At 43.4% G+C, this 15,567-nt stretch overlaps 1 protein-coding gene across 1 annotated transcript in view; it reads left to right on the top strand.

Moving 5' to 3' along the window:
* The first annotated feature begins 4,628 nt into the window (after positions 1–4,628).
* Positions 4,629–15,567, top strand: part of PUS7 (pseudouridine synthase 7) — a 51,927-nt gene continuing 40,988 nt past the window's right edge. The window contains exons 1-2 of the mRNA XM_043872088.1: positions 4,629–4,867; positions 14,601–15,021. Of these exons, the coding sequence (XP_043728023.1) occupies positions 4,741–4,867; positions 14,601–15,021 (548 nt within the window). The 5' untranslated portion in view covers positions 4,629–4,740. The remainder of the gene's footprint in view (positions 4,868–14,600; positions 15,022–15,567) is intronic.

The following is a 15,567-nucleotide window of genomic DNA, read 5'->3' as shown; positions in this document are numbered from 1 at the left end:
TTTGCTAGGGAAGAGGGCTAGGATTGCCAACCGGAGTTAAATAGAGAACCCAGGGATTTGAGGGCTTCAAAACAAACGTGCAAGTGTTACCATGGAGACTGAAGCAAACAGGAGGAGGGGAAATAAGCAACCCTTAGAGAAAACAGAAAGCATTCAATGAGGAGAAAACTTTATTTATATCCCGAGATGTGTGAACCCCATTGCAACTATAAAGCAGTAACAGTCTACTATTTTAAAGGGAGCATTTAGAGACAAAAAAATATAATAGTAGAAATGAAAACTTCAATAAAATAGTTGGAAGATGAATGTTGGGAAGTATCTGAGGCCGGGGGTGGGGGTGGGGGGGAGAAGGGAAGCAAAAGGTCAAGTAAGTAAAAAATAGGAAAGAAAAATTAGAGGAGCACTCCAGGGAGGTTAAAATCCAAAAAATAAAGAGTTCTAAAAGAAAAACAACAACAACAACAGCGATTAGGGAAAGAGTAATCACCAGCAAAACAATTAAAGAAAATTTCTCCAAACCAAAGGTCATGATTTTCCAGATTGAACCGGGTCCCACTGAGAATCAAGCACAATGGATACAACCCGAGTCATCCAGTGGCTTGTCACTGTGAAACTTCAGAAAGCTGAGGTCAAAAAGACAATCCTATGTGAAGTAATTAGCCTCCAACTAATTTAAAAAAAAAAAAAAAAAAAAGACAATCCTAGGCTTCCAGACAGGAAAAAACAAAGATCATTTAGAAAGGATCAAGAATCAGTATATCATTCAATTTCTCAATGGTCACAAAGAAACCCAGAAGACATCAGAGCAGGTAGGTCTATCAAACTTCAAAAGAAAATTTATTTCACACTGAAATTCTGTACACGACTAGTAAACTACCAATCAAATGTGGATAAAGAATAAAGCTGTGTTCAGACATTCCAGACCTCAACAAATTTCCCTTTCATTTATTTCTCCTTCCTCAGGAAGCTACTGGAGATGTATGTACTCCATTAAAATGAGGACTAAAAATAAATAAATAAATAAATAAAATGAGGACTAAACAAAGGAAAAGAATGCATGTGATAGGAGAAACAGAAGATACAGCACAGGAGAAAAATAAAGTGGTAAGCCCTAACAATTGTGCACTTGACACAGGTGGTATAGGTCAAAAGGCTCCAGAAGAGATTCCTTTGAAAAGGTGAGTCGGATAGAACTCCTTATCTGTCAGAATCTCTGGAGAGAGAGGTTTAACAATCATTAAGAAGGCAGGGCTTGGTTTAATGGTGAATAGTAAAACAAAATAAGACCATTATTAACTTCAAGGAAAACAAAAACTGTGAAGGGAATAGAATTAATCAAAGTATATTACTTTGCTCAAGATGCTTGCCTAATCATAATGAAGTTAACACAATCTGTTTTACAAGTACAATATAACGATACTGGGCACATAAAGAGGTGGGAAGTGTGGTGGGGGTTGGGGAATGGCTAAGGGAAGGAAGAAAAGATAAACCCTCATTTTTCATTAAGTGAAGTCAATAGATAGTGACTAAAAGTGACACAGCAAGAAATAGAAATGCAAACATTTCATAGAAATGAAGGTAAATATTAAAATAACCAGTTGAAAGAGGTGAAATGACTTTGAGGAAGAAGAAACAGGGAAGGAGTGAGGTGGGAATATAGTCTCCGCTGTTTCATTGCAAAACTTACAGGATTTTTGCAGAAGTGACTCTAATTCACAGATATGTATAATTCTGATAAAAATTTTAAAAAATAAATTAAGAGAAAAAAGATTACTCGAAAACCAAAATTTTGCCTCTGAAGACTTCTCAGTCCAGTGAAGGAAATAGACATGAATATTAATTTAAGATTGAGTGCAGGTAAGTTCAACAAGGGATATGTTTGCATTGATTGAGGGAGCACAAAAAACAATTAACTACTATCTGGAAGATGGAAAGAGTCATCTAAGATGGGCAGAATATGAGACAATAAGGATGAAACAAGGGATGAACTGTGTTTTAGGCAGTTAGCAATCCATAGTGCTGTCCTTCATCGTTCAGTCATGTGCTGTCCTCCATCATTCAGTCGTGTCCAGCTCTTTTCAACCTCATGGACTGCAGCCCGCCAGGCTCCTCTGTCCATGAGGATTCTCCAGGCAAGAATACTGGATTGGGTTGCCATGCCCTCCTCCAGGGGATATTCCCCACCCAGGGATGGAACCTAGCTCTTCTGCATTGCAGGTGGATTCTTTACAGTCTGAGCCACCAGGGAAGCTCAATCCATAGTGCCGGTGTGTAAAAGCAGGATCCTGAATATTATACATAATATACATGTTAGGATATAATTTTAAAGTTAACATTAAACTGTCAAATGTTTATTAAAGGGAGTTGGAACGGGGAAGAAGTTTTGAACATTCCTGTTATTTTAACTATAAAAGGCAGTAAAGAACTGCCTTTTTGGAGAACAAAAAAAGTAATAAATGCATATTTTACTTGGATCTTGTCTAAGGCAGCTTAGGCTGAAATGCAAAGAGGGTAAGTTTTGACCACGGAGTTAGTTAATGTACAAAGAAATGTGAATATTCTTTCTTCCATATGTGTTTGTAAGGAGTTGGGCCACAGTTTCAGAGAAGATACTTTTTAAAGGACAGTTAGTTGACCCTTGAACAACATAAGTTTGAACTACCCTTGTCCACTTCTCAGATTTTTTTCAATAAATATGTACTTCAGCACTGTAGCATCCACGGTGAGTTGAATCCGTGGATGTGGAACTGCAGATACAAAGGGCTGCCTATCAAGTTATACTTGGATTTTCCACTGGACAGAGAAAAACATCTACTTCTGCTTCATTGACTATGTAAAGCCTTTGACTGTGTGGATCACAGCAAACTGGAAAATTCTCAAAGAGATGGGAATACCAGACCAACTTACCTGTCTCCTGAGAAACCTGTCTGTGGGCCAACAGTTAGAACCAGATATGGAACAACTGACTGGTTCAAAATTGAGAAAGGAGTATGACAAGGCTATACATTGTCACCCTGCTTCATTAACTTACATGTAGAGTGTATCATGTGAAATGCTGGGCTGGATGAACAACAAGCTGGAATCATGATTGCTGGGAGAAATATGAACAACCTAATATGCAGATGATACCACCGTAATGGCAGAAAGTGAAGAGGAACTGAAGAGCCTCTTGATGAGAATGAAAGAGGAGAGTGAAAAAGCTGGCTTGAAACTCAGCATTCAAAAAACAAAGATCATGGCATCTGGTCCCATCACTTCATGGCAAATAGAAGAGAAAGTGGAAGCAGTGACAGATTTTCTTTTCTTGGGTTCCAGAATCACCGCAGACAGTGATTGCAGCCATGAAATTAAAAGACACTTGTTCCTTAGAAAAAAAGCTATGACCAACCTAGACAGCATATTAAAAAGCAGAGACATCACTTCTATGACAGAGGTCCATATAGTCAAAGCTATGGTTTTTCCAGTAGTCATGTACAGATGTGAGACTTGGACCATAAAGAAGGCTGAGCGCCAAAGACACGAGTTAGTGACTGAACAACAACAACCGAACAGAGTCGGTGCCCCTAACCCCTGTATTGTTCAAGGGCCAACTGTATGCAAAAATTAAATTTAGATTGAATTTCTACTGTGTGCGTGTGGTAAAAATATTTGCAGTTTGCTGTCATTGGGACATTAACCTATGAACTAACCACAGTTCAAGAATATGTGATTGTACATGCATTAGGGACAGAAGTACTTAACTGAGATGAATAATATCAGAGGAAGGCAGGATAGAATGCTACCTGTCTGCACGAATTACCTATAATCCGCTAACCAGATTCCCACATGTAAACCCAGGATTTAAAAACAAGTCTACCAAGAAAGCTAAACACCTAAGAATTGATGCTTTTGAACTGTGGTATTGGAGAAGACTCTTGAGAGTCCCTTGGACTGCAAAGAGATCAAACCAGTCCATCCTAAAGGAGATCAGTCCTGAATATTCATTCGAAGGACTGATGCTGAAGCTGAAACTCCAATACTTTGGCCACTTAATGTGAAGAACTGACTCACTGGAAAAGACCCTGATGCTGGGAAAGATTGAAGGCAGGAGGAGAAGGGGAGGACAGAGAATCAGATGGTTGAATGGTATTACTGACTGGATGGACATGAGTTTGAGCAGGCTCTGGGAGTTGGTGATGGACAGGGAAGCCTGGCGTGCTGCAGTCCATGGGGTCGCAAAGAGTCGGACATGACTGAGTGACTGAACTGAAATGAAGTGCTACTATGGAAAACTATATGGGGGTTAGTCGAAAAAAAATTTAATTACCATTGTTGTTGTTCAGTCGCTGAGTGGTGTCCGACTCTTGGCGGCCCCGTGGCCCCCATGGACATAACGACCATATGACACTGCAATTTCTCTCTGGGTTTATAACCCCACCAAAGTCCAAGTGCGGCAGCCTGTGAGCTCCTAGAGTGAAAGGACCACAGTGAGGTCCAGCCCCCACAGGTTGCGAGGCCGAAAGATGCGAGCGCGATGCCTCCCCAGGTCCATGAAGCAGAAGCGGGATGAAGTGGGTGAGACTGCCTCCCCGGACCGGTGGGCAGGGCCAAAAGCGGGGCGGGCGGCGGAGGGCAGGCTCCGCCCTCAGGGGAGGAGCCAGCAGGCAGCGGCGCGTCGCTGCGCCGCACGTGTGCGAGCGAGGCGGCTGCGAGTCAGCCTGAGCGCTGCGGGGGCCTCGGCGTCAACCGCGCTCGCTGCCTATGCTGGGCTGCCCTCGCGGTTGGTTCTTCCGAGTGGCCCTTACCTCCGCCTTAATCCTGCGTCCGGAGCAGCGCGCCCGCCTTCTCGCCGCCCGGCCTGCGCCGCGCGCACGCTCTCAGGCCCCGGGTAAGTGTGCGGCCTCCCCTCTGCCGCCTGGGCTCCTCGGCCAACCCTCGGCCCGGCGCCCCTGCCCGAAACCCCGCCTGGAGGGGCAGCATGGACTCGGAAGGCGTCCCGGTCGTGTTCTGAGCACGCCGCGCGCCCACGGCGCCTCCATTACGGATCGTGCCCGCGGGAGCGCGACTGGAGCCCGGCTGGTCTTGCGCCTCGGCGGTGCCGGCCCCGCCCCCCCGCTCTCCGGGCGGGTCCTAGCGGCCGCCGCGCCCTCTCTCCTCTCCTCCCAGCGGCGCTGTAGGCGCGTGGATCCCTGTCCCACTCCTCCCCTTTGCCCCCGAGGGTTCCTAAACTCTTCTTCCTCCCGGAAGAGACAATCCGCCTTTATCCTGAAGCCCTTTACGGCGCTCCCATGCACCGCTGGGCCCGCCCACGTTCTTTCATCCTCTTATTTATCTCTCATTACTAACAGCGATCTGTGTGCCGGGCAGGCTCTCAGGTGACTGTTTCATACACGTTTCCCAGTGTACGAGCAAACCAGAGTTTTTCTCGGTCAGATTTCAATGAGTGGATGCAGCAGGGGGTTGCTGGGTGTGTTGAAACTAATCCGCAAGGTGTCTTTACCTCCAGCCCTGCATCGAGAGATTTAAAAGTACACTCTCATTGCCTGGGTATTAGGGCTGCCAAGAAATAAGGTTTGGAGAGTTTAGTCTTTCACATATTTAGTTCTGTTGTCAGACCACTTTTTTTTTTCCCAGAAAATATAGGATAACTAAAGGTTGGTTTTTGTTTCAAGTCTCTAATCTGTGAATCGGGCATGCCCCATCACCTGGGGATGCCTTGGCTGTTGAGGGAACTGTCAAAAATCAGACTACTGTACACTCATACTGAAAAGGGACTGCTGGATATGCAGTGATTTTGGTCAGTCATTGGGCAGAGTAGCCAACAGTTCGTGTGTATTAATTTACAACTCCTTTTGAACTTACATTTTGATAGAAACTGGTGCAGTAGAGCGATTAGTAAAACATGGCTTTTGGCCCCAGAAAGGAGAGAGAAATGACATTCCAGCTGGTCCCTTGACTAAGTTTGCTCCTATTTCAGATCCTTTGTTGGCCCTGTTTCGGCTGCTGCCCAGAACACACACCTTTTCATGTCTAGTTCTTGCTTCAAGCCTTTGCTCACATGGCACCTCCTTAGACTTCTCTGAAGAGCACCCCTGTTATTCTCACAGTCCTTACTCGGCTTGATTTGTGGCTTTTACAGATGTGCGTTTCCCGAGATTGTTTTAATTTTTTTCTCTGATATGTGAGCTCAGCGGGGGCAGGAAATTTTCTTTTCCCCAGCGCCTGTAACAGTGCCAGACAAATAGGAGGTGTTCAATAACTGTTTGTGAAATGAACAAATCTAACGGACTTCATTACTTCACATATTAGAGTGTAGTGTGTGTCCTGCCCTAATGAGAGGGCTCCTTATTGTGAGAGCTGGAGGGCTTCTTGGTGGTTTACAGAGGAGGAGGAGAGATGCGTTTTATTTTATTTTTTATTTTTTTTTGAGAGATGCATTTTAAAAGGATAAGTTGTGGAGGCTTTTGTAGTATGGACAAGATTGAGACTAGTATTGCTGTTTTTTCGACGTTCATTTTGCAGGAAATAATGTTAACGGACTATCAATGTTGGGTTAAAATTTTGAAAATACTAAACTTGATTTTTATTGTGGATTGTAGAGGAAGCTTATTTGTGAATCTAATTTCTTAATGAAAAACTTAAAAACTGTTGAAATTGTAAAATTTCTAATCCCATTTGGTTCATTTGGAGTGTAAAAGAAATAAAATCTATTACTTTAGTATTTCCTCTAATGAATTGTGTAGGACTTCGAGTTCATGGGTACGTATCAGTGGATTTCATTTTCTTCCCAGAAGCATCAAGTTTCTGGTCTCTAATAAAGATTGCTTGACATTTGAGATGCTATCTTACTATTACGGATAGTGTATTTGTGCAGCTTTATGTTTTTCGAACATTTTTGAAATTTTAATACCATTTAAAAACTCATAAAGCTAAGCCTTTTACTTCCCATCCCTCCCCGCCCCCCTTTTTTTCCTCCCTTTTTTTAAAGCCAGTCATTTTTTACAGCTTTGCCGTAGAAGACTTGAATATGTATATTTGGATTTTCCTGAATGCGAAGCTCATTTCCTTGGAGCAGTCGAATGGGTGCAGTCAGGGTTGTTCCATCTTTCAGGTTAAATTCTTCTCAGTCTCTTGGATGTTCACATGGTCCTCTCTTATTTGGAAATTATATTTCATTTCAGTCTTCTCGTTTATGTATTTTCTGCTTAAGAAATTGATGCTGATTTTAGTTCTGCCTCTCCTGGTCCAGAAGTTTGCACAGCTGTTCTAGTAAATATGTCCTCAGCTTCTAGGCCCATAGACAGAACTTAACAAAATATATATTAAGTGATTTATAATCACTTGTGCTACATACACCTTAATTATTAATGTCTGTATTAGGGCCATCGGCTAAAACAAATGGAAAGTATAATTTTGTTTAATGAGCTTGTCTTTGCAATTAAATGTAACAAGAAAAAGAGATCAGGCAATTGTCCACAAGTATCAAGAAAAAGACTGCCAAAAAATACTAAAGGCCCGTTTATTTGGTGCTCTTGGCAGTGCTTTGAGGGTCTCTTAAAATTGAAATGTTTGAAGGAGAGAGCCATGCTTAACCATTAGCCCAGAAAAGAACCATAAGAAGCTTTGATTTTTTTCCCAGACTCAGCAGCACAGTTCTGCAGTGGAAAGCATCCGTAATAAATATTAATGACCAATAGTTGAATAGCAACAGCTAGATTAGACCTTTGACCATGTCATCATTTTTCTGCTTTACAGAGAAAGGAGCTGAGACTTAAGAGTGGTGGCTCACTTGGTAAATGGCACAACCTAGATCAGACGCCAAGTCACATGCCCAAACTGCCACTCACCAAACAAGAGTTGACGTCAGTGGTTGATACTTCAGAGCCACCATCTGCTAATATCCTCATTCCAGGGATGTTAGGTGTAACAATGCTGTCCTAAGCCTTCTAGAATTTCATTCACATAGGGGAAGATGAGGGGATGGAGTGATACCCGTATTTTGGCTTAGGTGACTGGTAATTTGTTGGTAAGATTTTTTGAGGTAAGAGATGCAATTTAAAAGAAGTGCATTTGATTCAAAGAATAAAAAAAAAATAAAAATAAAAATAAAAAAAAATAAATGTAAAAAAAAAAAAATAAATGTAAAAAAAAAAAAAATAAATTGTACCTTTCAAGTATACTTTTCAAATGTCTGATACAGACTGATGTTGCAATTTAGCAAGATAAGCAATTTCTTAGGCCTTAGAGCTCATCATTATTTGTAAAAAAATTTTACCAATGAACCTCTTTTATTCATAGTATTAATTTACTTATTAATCAGGTCTGGCTATAGAAATCAGGGTAACTCTTTGTAGAACTTGTTAAATTACTTTGCATTTTAGTAGAGCAATAAATCGACAAGTTAAACTAATGAAAGGCTATTGAAGACATTGGTGGCGTTTTAATTTACATGTTTTGAAGCCCTTGTGAGATATAAAAGGGCTTACCTACCTGGCTGTAGAAAGCTTTGTATACACACGATGATGACAGTTGAAGTCTATATGATATACTAGAAAGACTATAGACATTGACATAACAGTATGTTTAAAGTACAGATTTTGTTATTACTCAGGGACGATAAAAAAAAAAAAAAAAGTGCATTTGTGGTGGGAAAAGATGGGATCACTTTAGGGCATGTTGAATTTGATGTTTGACTCCACCTCTTACTAGCTGTGTGAACTAGTGCAAGATACTCTCTGGGCTTCAGTTTTTTAGGGGCTAAGGTGGGAATAATAATGACACATAAGTCACAAGGCTGAAGAGAGGCTTGAAAGAACTCACTGTGCACACGCTATCATTGTTTGGCTGTTGTTCTCACTGCCTTGGACCCTTGAGTGAACAGGGAGTTCGAGATGGGTCTTGGCTGGAAAAGGAGACTGAGAAGGGATCAGAACGGGGGAAGGACCCCGGGGAAGCCAGATGTAAGCAGCAAGTTGAGTAGGAGGGGAAAAGAGCACCTCCAGAGGCAGGAGAAAAGCATGGAGTAGAGGCCAGATGAGCTTCATGCTGGTGGGGTGTTTATTTGACTTGCTTGTGTGTCGTGTTGTGTCGTGTGTGGCGCCTGGAATAATGCCCGGCACAGAGGTGCACGGTGAGTGTTTGTTGAGGTACGAGGAGCGAGTGAATGTTAAAATGAGTCTGGACCTCCCTTCCGAGGGCCTCCGTTGCTTGGCAGTGGTTACAATAGGGGGTTTTGTGAATGTGCTGGTAGGAGGTGCACTGCCTGAGGACCCCTGTTCTCTTTGTGAATGGCACACAGGAGTTGGAGGGATGGCAAGACAGCCTGGAGGGTTGTCATGAGAAGAAGTCCACTCACCTGGCCTTGTGTTCTCCGGCCAGGAGCACAGGTGGAGGCAGCAGAATTGGTCCTCAGTTGAGGTTTAGCAGGGATCTTGCAGCAGGACTAGTGAGCAAGAGTGCTGAGCGTTGGTTAGGAGTTTGGAGTTGTTGAGCTTTGGAGTACTTGAAGAAATGAAGGTGGAAGAGGTGGTATCTGGGAACTGGAGGTCTTGGTGTGTTTGAAGAACAGGTGGTCGGAGAGAGGGAGCAGTAGAGCTGGAAAGAGTGGTGGTTTGATGACAGTAGAACAATTAGTGTATCTTTTTATACCTTGAACTTTGATAGTAAAACATTTCAGACATACACAGTAGGCAGAATGACGTGATGACATCCCCATGTTCCCATCACCCAGTTTCAACAATTATCAACTCATGGCCAGTCTTGTTTTAAATCTGTACCCCACTCCACTTGCATTCACCACTGGTAAATTATTTTGAAACAAAGTCCAGACTTCATATCTTTTCAACCATAAAGATTTCAGTCTGTATCTCTAAAACATAGAGCTTCTATTTTTAAGTGTAACCACAGTGATATTGCTGAAGTTGAAGCTCCAATACTTTGACCACCTGATGCGAAGAATTGACTTCTTAGAAAAGACCCTGATGCTGGGAAAGATTGAAGGCAGGAGGAGAAGGGGATGACAGAGGACAAGATGATTGGATGGCATCACCAACTCGATGGACATGAGTTTGAGCAAGCGCCGGGAGTTGGTGATGGACAGGGAAGCCTGGCATGCTGCAGTCCACGGGGTTGCAAAGAGTTGGACACGACTGAGCGACTGAGTTGAATAGTGATATTGCACCTTAAAAGTTGACCATACTATCTTAATGTCATCAACTGTCCCCACTATTTCAGTACCCCTGATTGTCTCATAAATACATTTTTAACAGTTGGCTTGTTAAACCTGGATTCAAAGAAAGATCCAGGTTTATCTATTTGTACATTCCTCTTTCCTCCTTTTCCTGTTGCTTTTCATTAGTTGAGGGACTGTCTTAATCCTTGTTAAGCTTTCCACATTCAGGCTTCTGCTGATCGCTTCCCCGTGGTGGTGGTGAACGTAACATCTTCTGTCTCTTTATGCCATCTAGACTAGTAGACATGGTTTCAGTCAGTAAGAACTTCATAGACAACAGCATGTCCTTTCAGGGGCCTGCAGCGTCTGGTTTTCTCTTTTTTGTGATGTTAGTGGCCGTTGATGTCATCGCCCAGGACCAGTATTTCATGAGGGAATTGCTACTTAGTGTGTCTTTGATCTCGGTAGATGGCGAAGAGCTTCAGCACCTGTTTCAAGACGTCTCAAAAATATCCACTGATGCTTATTATACTTCTCTGGATTCTCTGGCAGGTATTAGAGAATTAATATCCTCAGAGAGTCTGCACACCTCTTGAAGGAGGACAAGAGACTAGCATTTATTTAGTTCCTACTGTGGCTAGCCACTCTGTCATCTCATTTCATTTTCACAACAGTCCTATGAAGCACATATTATTCGTGTTTTTCAGCTGAAGAACAGGGGCTAGGAGAGGGTATTTACTCTGACCAGTTACACAGCTGGAAGGTGGGGCGGGAAAGCCTGGTGTTGGGGTGCCTATATGGATAGTGCACACGAAGGGAGGTAAAATGGGAAGACGTGGACTTAATAGAGAGGAGGGCATGGAATTTGGGCCTCAAGGTCTTCAGATGAGTCTTAAAGGACAGGTGGTGGTGGTGGTGGTGGCAGTGTTGAGCTGGTCGGTCGTGTCGGACTCTGCAATGCCCAGGATTGCAGCACACCAGGCTCCCCATCCTTCAGTCTCTCCTGGAGCTGGCTCAGTTTCATGTCCATCCTGTCAGGTGAGACTAGGTTGATCTGAGAATACAGATATGGAGGACCTCCTACTGGAGAGAGTTCTGTGAGCAGTCAGGCTGGGATTGGCACCTGTGGGGGCTGGGCCTGAGTTAGCGGCGTGTGTGGAGGACTGGAAATCAACACAGCGGATGATGGACGGTGCCGAAGCAGAATGGGGAAGAGGAAGTAACTGGTGTTTCTGTCAAGGCTCGTGGCCCTCAGGTTGCTGAGAAAGAGCATGATGAGTTCTCTGCATTCTGGGAAGGAGGTAGACGTGCAGCTCACCATAAAGCCTGAGCCCTCCCTGAAGAGAGCAGGGTGCAGGACTCGGAAGGGTATCAGGACCTCCTGGTAGATCCTGTCATGCCAGCTGGGGACTTGGGGTGGGGGTGGGGGCTGTTTTCTTCTAGAGATGTCTGTGTCTCTTTTAGCTGGCAGGCTACTTGAGGGGAGTGAATTGGGACAAGTGGGTGGCCCAGATGTCACCGGGTTGTAGGCGACTGAGAACTCGCCTAGGCTGTGGCTGATCATCTCAGGCTTAATTTCCACTTGGTTGAAGGTCTTGCCATTGTAGATGCCCACCATGCAGCCCACCACCCCAGGCAGGATAATCACATGGCGCAGGTGTGTCTTCACACCTGGGGCGTCTCGGTGGCCGCGCCTTCTTCTTGGCTTCCTGCAGGTGCTTCTGCAGCCGTGCTGCTCGCTCCGGAGGCCACTGTTCCGGGCCAGCAGCTCACAAGCCGTGCTCAGTTCCTGGTCGAGGTCCACACCGCCTCTGGGGAGCCGTTGTGGGTTTGGGGGGAAGACTGTGTGACACAGTGTGATAAGTGACTCAGGGATGTCCGCCAGGTGCCAGCAGCTTTGCTGGACTGTACATGCGCTTGTCCCCTCCCCACCCCCAGGCCCCCGCGCCTCTTTCTGGGGTCCCCATGTCAGGAAGAGTTCCCCTACCCGCTCAAGTCCCCAGGATGGAAAACCTGAGTCATCCTATAGTATTTCCTCTTTCCTCCCACATTGGTCACCCAGTCCTGTCCGCACCCCCTCCTAAATGTTCCTGAACCCACCTCCACCTTCTGTTACCCTTGCCTCAGCCTTTGATCAAGCTGATTTCTTTCCTCGGTTGTTGTCTTACCTAATCTTCCAGCCTAACCCCATCTTTCTCTTTGAAAAGATGCCGAGAAATATCTCTGACTCATGAATCAGATGGCAGTTTGGTTTTTCAGATGTAATTCCCTCCATTCAGCCTGCTGTGGCTTCAGCCAGCTCCCAGCTTTAACTCCAGGCTCCCTGCTTGTACGCTTTACTCTTGGTGATGCAGGGCCAGCCTGGTGGGGTTCCTCCAGCTCCTATGCATGCCGCGCCACCTTCCTCCCCCCTTTTCCACAGCCTCTCTCTTACGCAGTCCCCAAAGCTTAGCTCTTGTGTTCACTTCTGGTCTTTGATTAGGAATGGGTCTTCTCAGACACCCTCACCACCAGATCCCCATGGTCCTCTGTGTGTTGCCATGTCTCCAAGTAAGCCCCAGGCCCTGGCCCTCACTGGTGTACAAGCTCTGAGGGCAGTTTTGTTGAAATAAAATGAGAATGAAATAGCACCAACATCACATAAGTCAGTGTTCTCTTTTGCTAAACCTTGCTTAGAACACGTAAAAAATAAGTGCTTTCTTACTTGAATTAAGAGATAATTTTATGAATTGTATAACTAGTTGCAGTCCACTTCTGTTCCTGTTTCTTGGTTTCTTCCATTTTCTTAATTTTTTTTTTTGTCTTTCAAACAAAATTATTTTTACTCACATTTTTCTCTACCTTTCCCACCCTTTTTTTGTAGCCGTCATGATCCTTTTTTCCTTTTCTTTCCATTCTTGATTTTTGACAATGAGGCAAGATCAAACATGGTTTCTTAAAATTTAGTTCACCATTATTGCTCTGCCGTAGATGCTTCTATAGATGGGATTCTGGTTAACTAGGAGAACTAGGATGTTCTGCTCATTTATGTTCTTTATATTTACTGAGTTTGTATGTTACTTTAAGCATCTCCGTATATAATTAATACAAGGCTTCCCAGGTGGCTCAGTGGTAAAGGAGCCACTCTGCAATGCGGAGACACGGGTTCGAACCCAGAGTCGGAAAGGTCCCCCGGAGAAGCAAACGGCAGCCCCCTCCAGTATTCTTGCCTAGGAAGTCCCATGGAAGGAACCTGGCGGGCCGCAGTCTATGGGGTTGCAAAAGAGCCAGACATGACTTAGCAACTAAATAGCAATAGAATTACAGTAAGAAAAAGCCTTATCCCTGTTTCACCTAGAGCATCAAATAAAATCAAATTAGACAGGCACTTGCAGTCTTAGATATTAATAAATGTGTGCTCTTCATGCAAAGTATATATGGCTTCCTAGACTTCTGCTCAGTAATTTGTGTACTAGCTTTAAATGATCTGTATTTTTTTAATTGTGGCAAACTACACACAACATCATTCTGACCATTTTTAAGTATATAGTTCAGTAGTGTTAAGTTCATACACGTTGTGCAGTCAATATGTAAAGCTCTTTTTTTATCTTGCAAAACTGAAACTCTGTACTTAAAGAACTCTTTATTCTCCTTGCTTTTTTTTTAAGTCCATTTTTTATTTTTTGGCTGTGCTGAGTCTTCATTGTGTGTGGGCTTCTCTAGTTGTATACCCAGGCTCTAAAGTGCTTAGGCTCAGTAGCTGAGGCTCAGGCTTAGTTGTCCCGAGACATATGGGATTTAGTTCCCGACCAGTGATCGGACCCACATCCCCTGCATTGGAAGGCTCTGGACCACTAGGGAAATCTCATTCTCCTTGCTTTAAAAAGAAGAAAGAAAAAAAAATGACATGGTATGAGTATGTGTTCATGTCAGTGAATATATGTATACACGTTTATCTTAATCAGTTTTTTGAAAAGATAGCAAGATCCATGAAGCAAAAGTTAGGTGATACAACTGCGGTATTCAGTGAAAACAAGTCTTCCTGCTGTCCCCAGCCACCTCTACCCTCTCCTCGAAGTAACTGCCTTTTCCAGTTTCTTTGAACATTGTTTTTACATTTTGTTCAGCTTATGTACCTTAATGTCATTGTTCTTAATTTTCTTTAATGTGAAAGCACTGAGATGAGCATCCTTACAGCTAAAACTTGAAACACTTTAATTAACTTCTTAGGATAATCACTTAAAGAAGTATTTTTGGGTCAAAAGGCATACATATTTTAAAGGCTTTTGATATCAAATTCCCTGCAGAAGTGTTGTACCATTTTTTCTATGCCACTAAAAGCATATTTGGAATAATTATTTTAATAATTGATCCTTAAGACCTTAGGAACAAAGTTAACTGTGCCTCTGTTTGCTGAAACCCAATTCTGTATAGAAGTGATTTTTACCACGTGCTCTCTTCCTTCTAAAAGGTTCTGTTAAATGTTTTCTTGGATACTTGAAAATGGAGATGACAGAAATGGCTAGTGTGTCATTGAAACGGGCGTCCGTTGCCATCGAAGATAATGACAGTGTGGCCTCAGCTGAGGAGGCCAAGAGACAGAAGGTCTCAGAATGCTGCCCAAACACAGGTCAAGATGGGCTAGAGAACAGCTCTCTACCCAGCAGCGAAAAGGTGCCTGGGCCTCCCGAAACTGCTGGACAGGGTAAAAAGAACTCTGAAGTTCCGTCAGAGGAAGAGGAGGAGGAAGATGGCCTCTCAGAGGAGGGTGAGGAGGAGGAGGAAGCGGAGAGCTTTGCAGACATGATGAAGCATGGGCTGTCGGAGCTGGATGTGGGCATCACCAAGTTCGTAAGCTCTCACCAGGGATTCTCAGGAATCTTAAAAGAAAGGTTCGTTTTGTTTTCGTATCAAGTTATTTTTGTTTTATTAACTCTTTACTTTAAAAAGAAATCAGTCTATTCTTCCATTTAGCATTCTATCCGCAAGGATTTTTCACACCAGTGGTCAGTCAGGAATAGGATGAAGGAAAGCTGCCCAAATGAGTAAATGAAACTATTTGAATATAAAATGAGTAAAAAATAGCATTCCCTGTGGCATGCTTTGTTAGTATGTGAATGGGTATTTCCTTAAAATAAATTACTTTCAATGGTAATTAAATGGTTTTGAGTTTTCACTTGAATTGGTCTTAAAATCTTAAACTCTTTTACCTGAATGGGCCACATTGACAGAAGAAAGAAGGTGGTCTTTGTAGCCAGGTGGATCTGGATGTGAATGTAGTTCAGTTACTTGATAGTTACTTAACTCCTCTGAGCCTCAGAATCCCTGTCTGAAAAATGGGTCATGCTACCTGGGAATAGTTAATAGGACTTTAAATAATGTATGTAAAGTATTTAGCATAAAGGTAAGCTTCAGGGTGGCCCAAGGTAGATACACTG

This window comes from Cervus elaphus, chromosome 18 (genome assembly GCF_910594005.1).
Source record: "Cervus elaphus chromosome 18, mCerEla1.1, whole genome shotgun sequence".
NCBI classification, from domain to species: Eukaryota; Metazoa; Chordata; class Mammalia; order Artiodactyla; family Cervidae; genus Cervus; species Cervus elaphus.
This window is presented reverse-complemented; position numbering and strand designations above follow the sequence as displayed.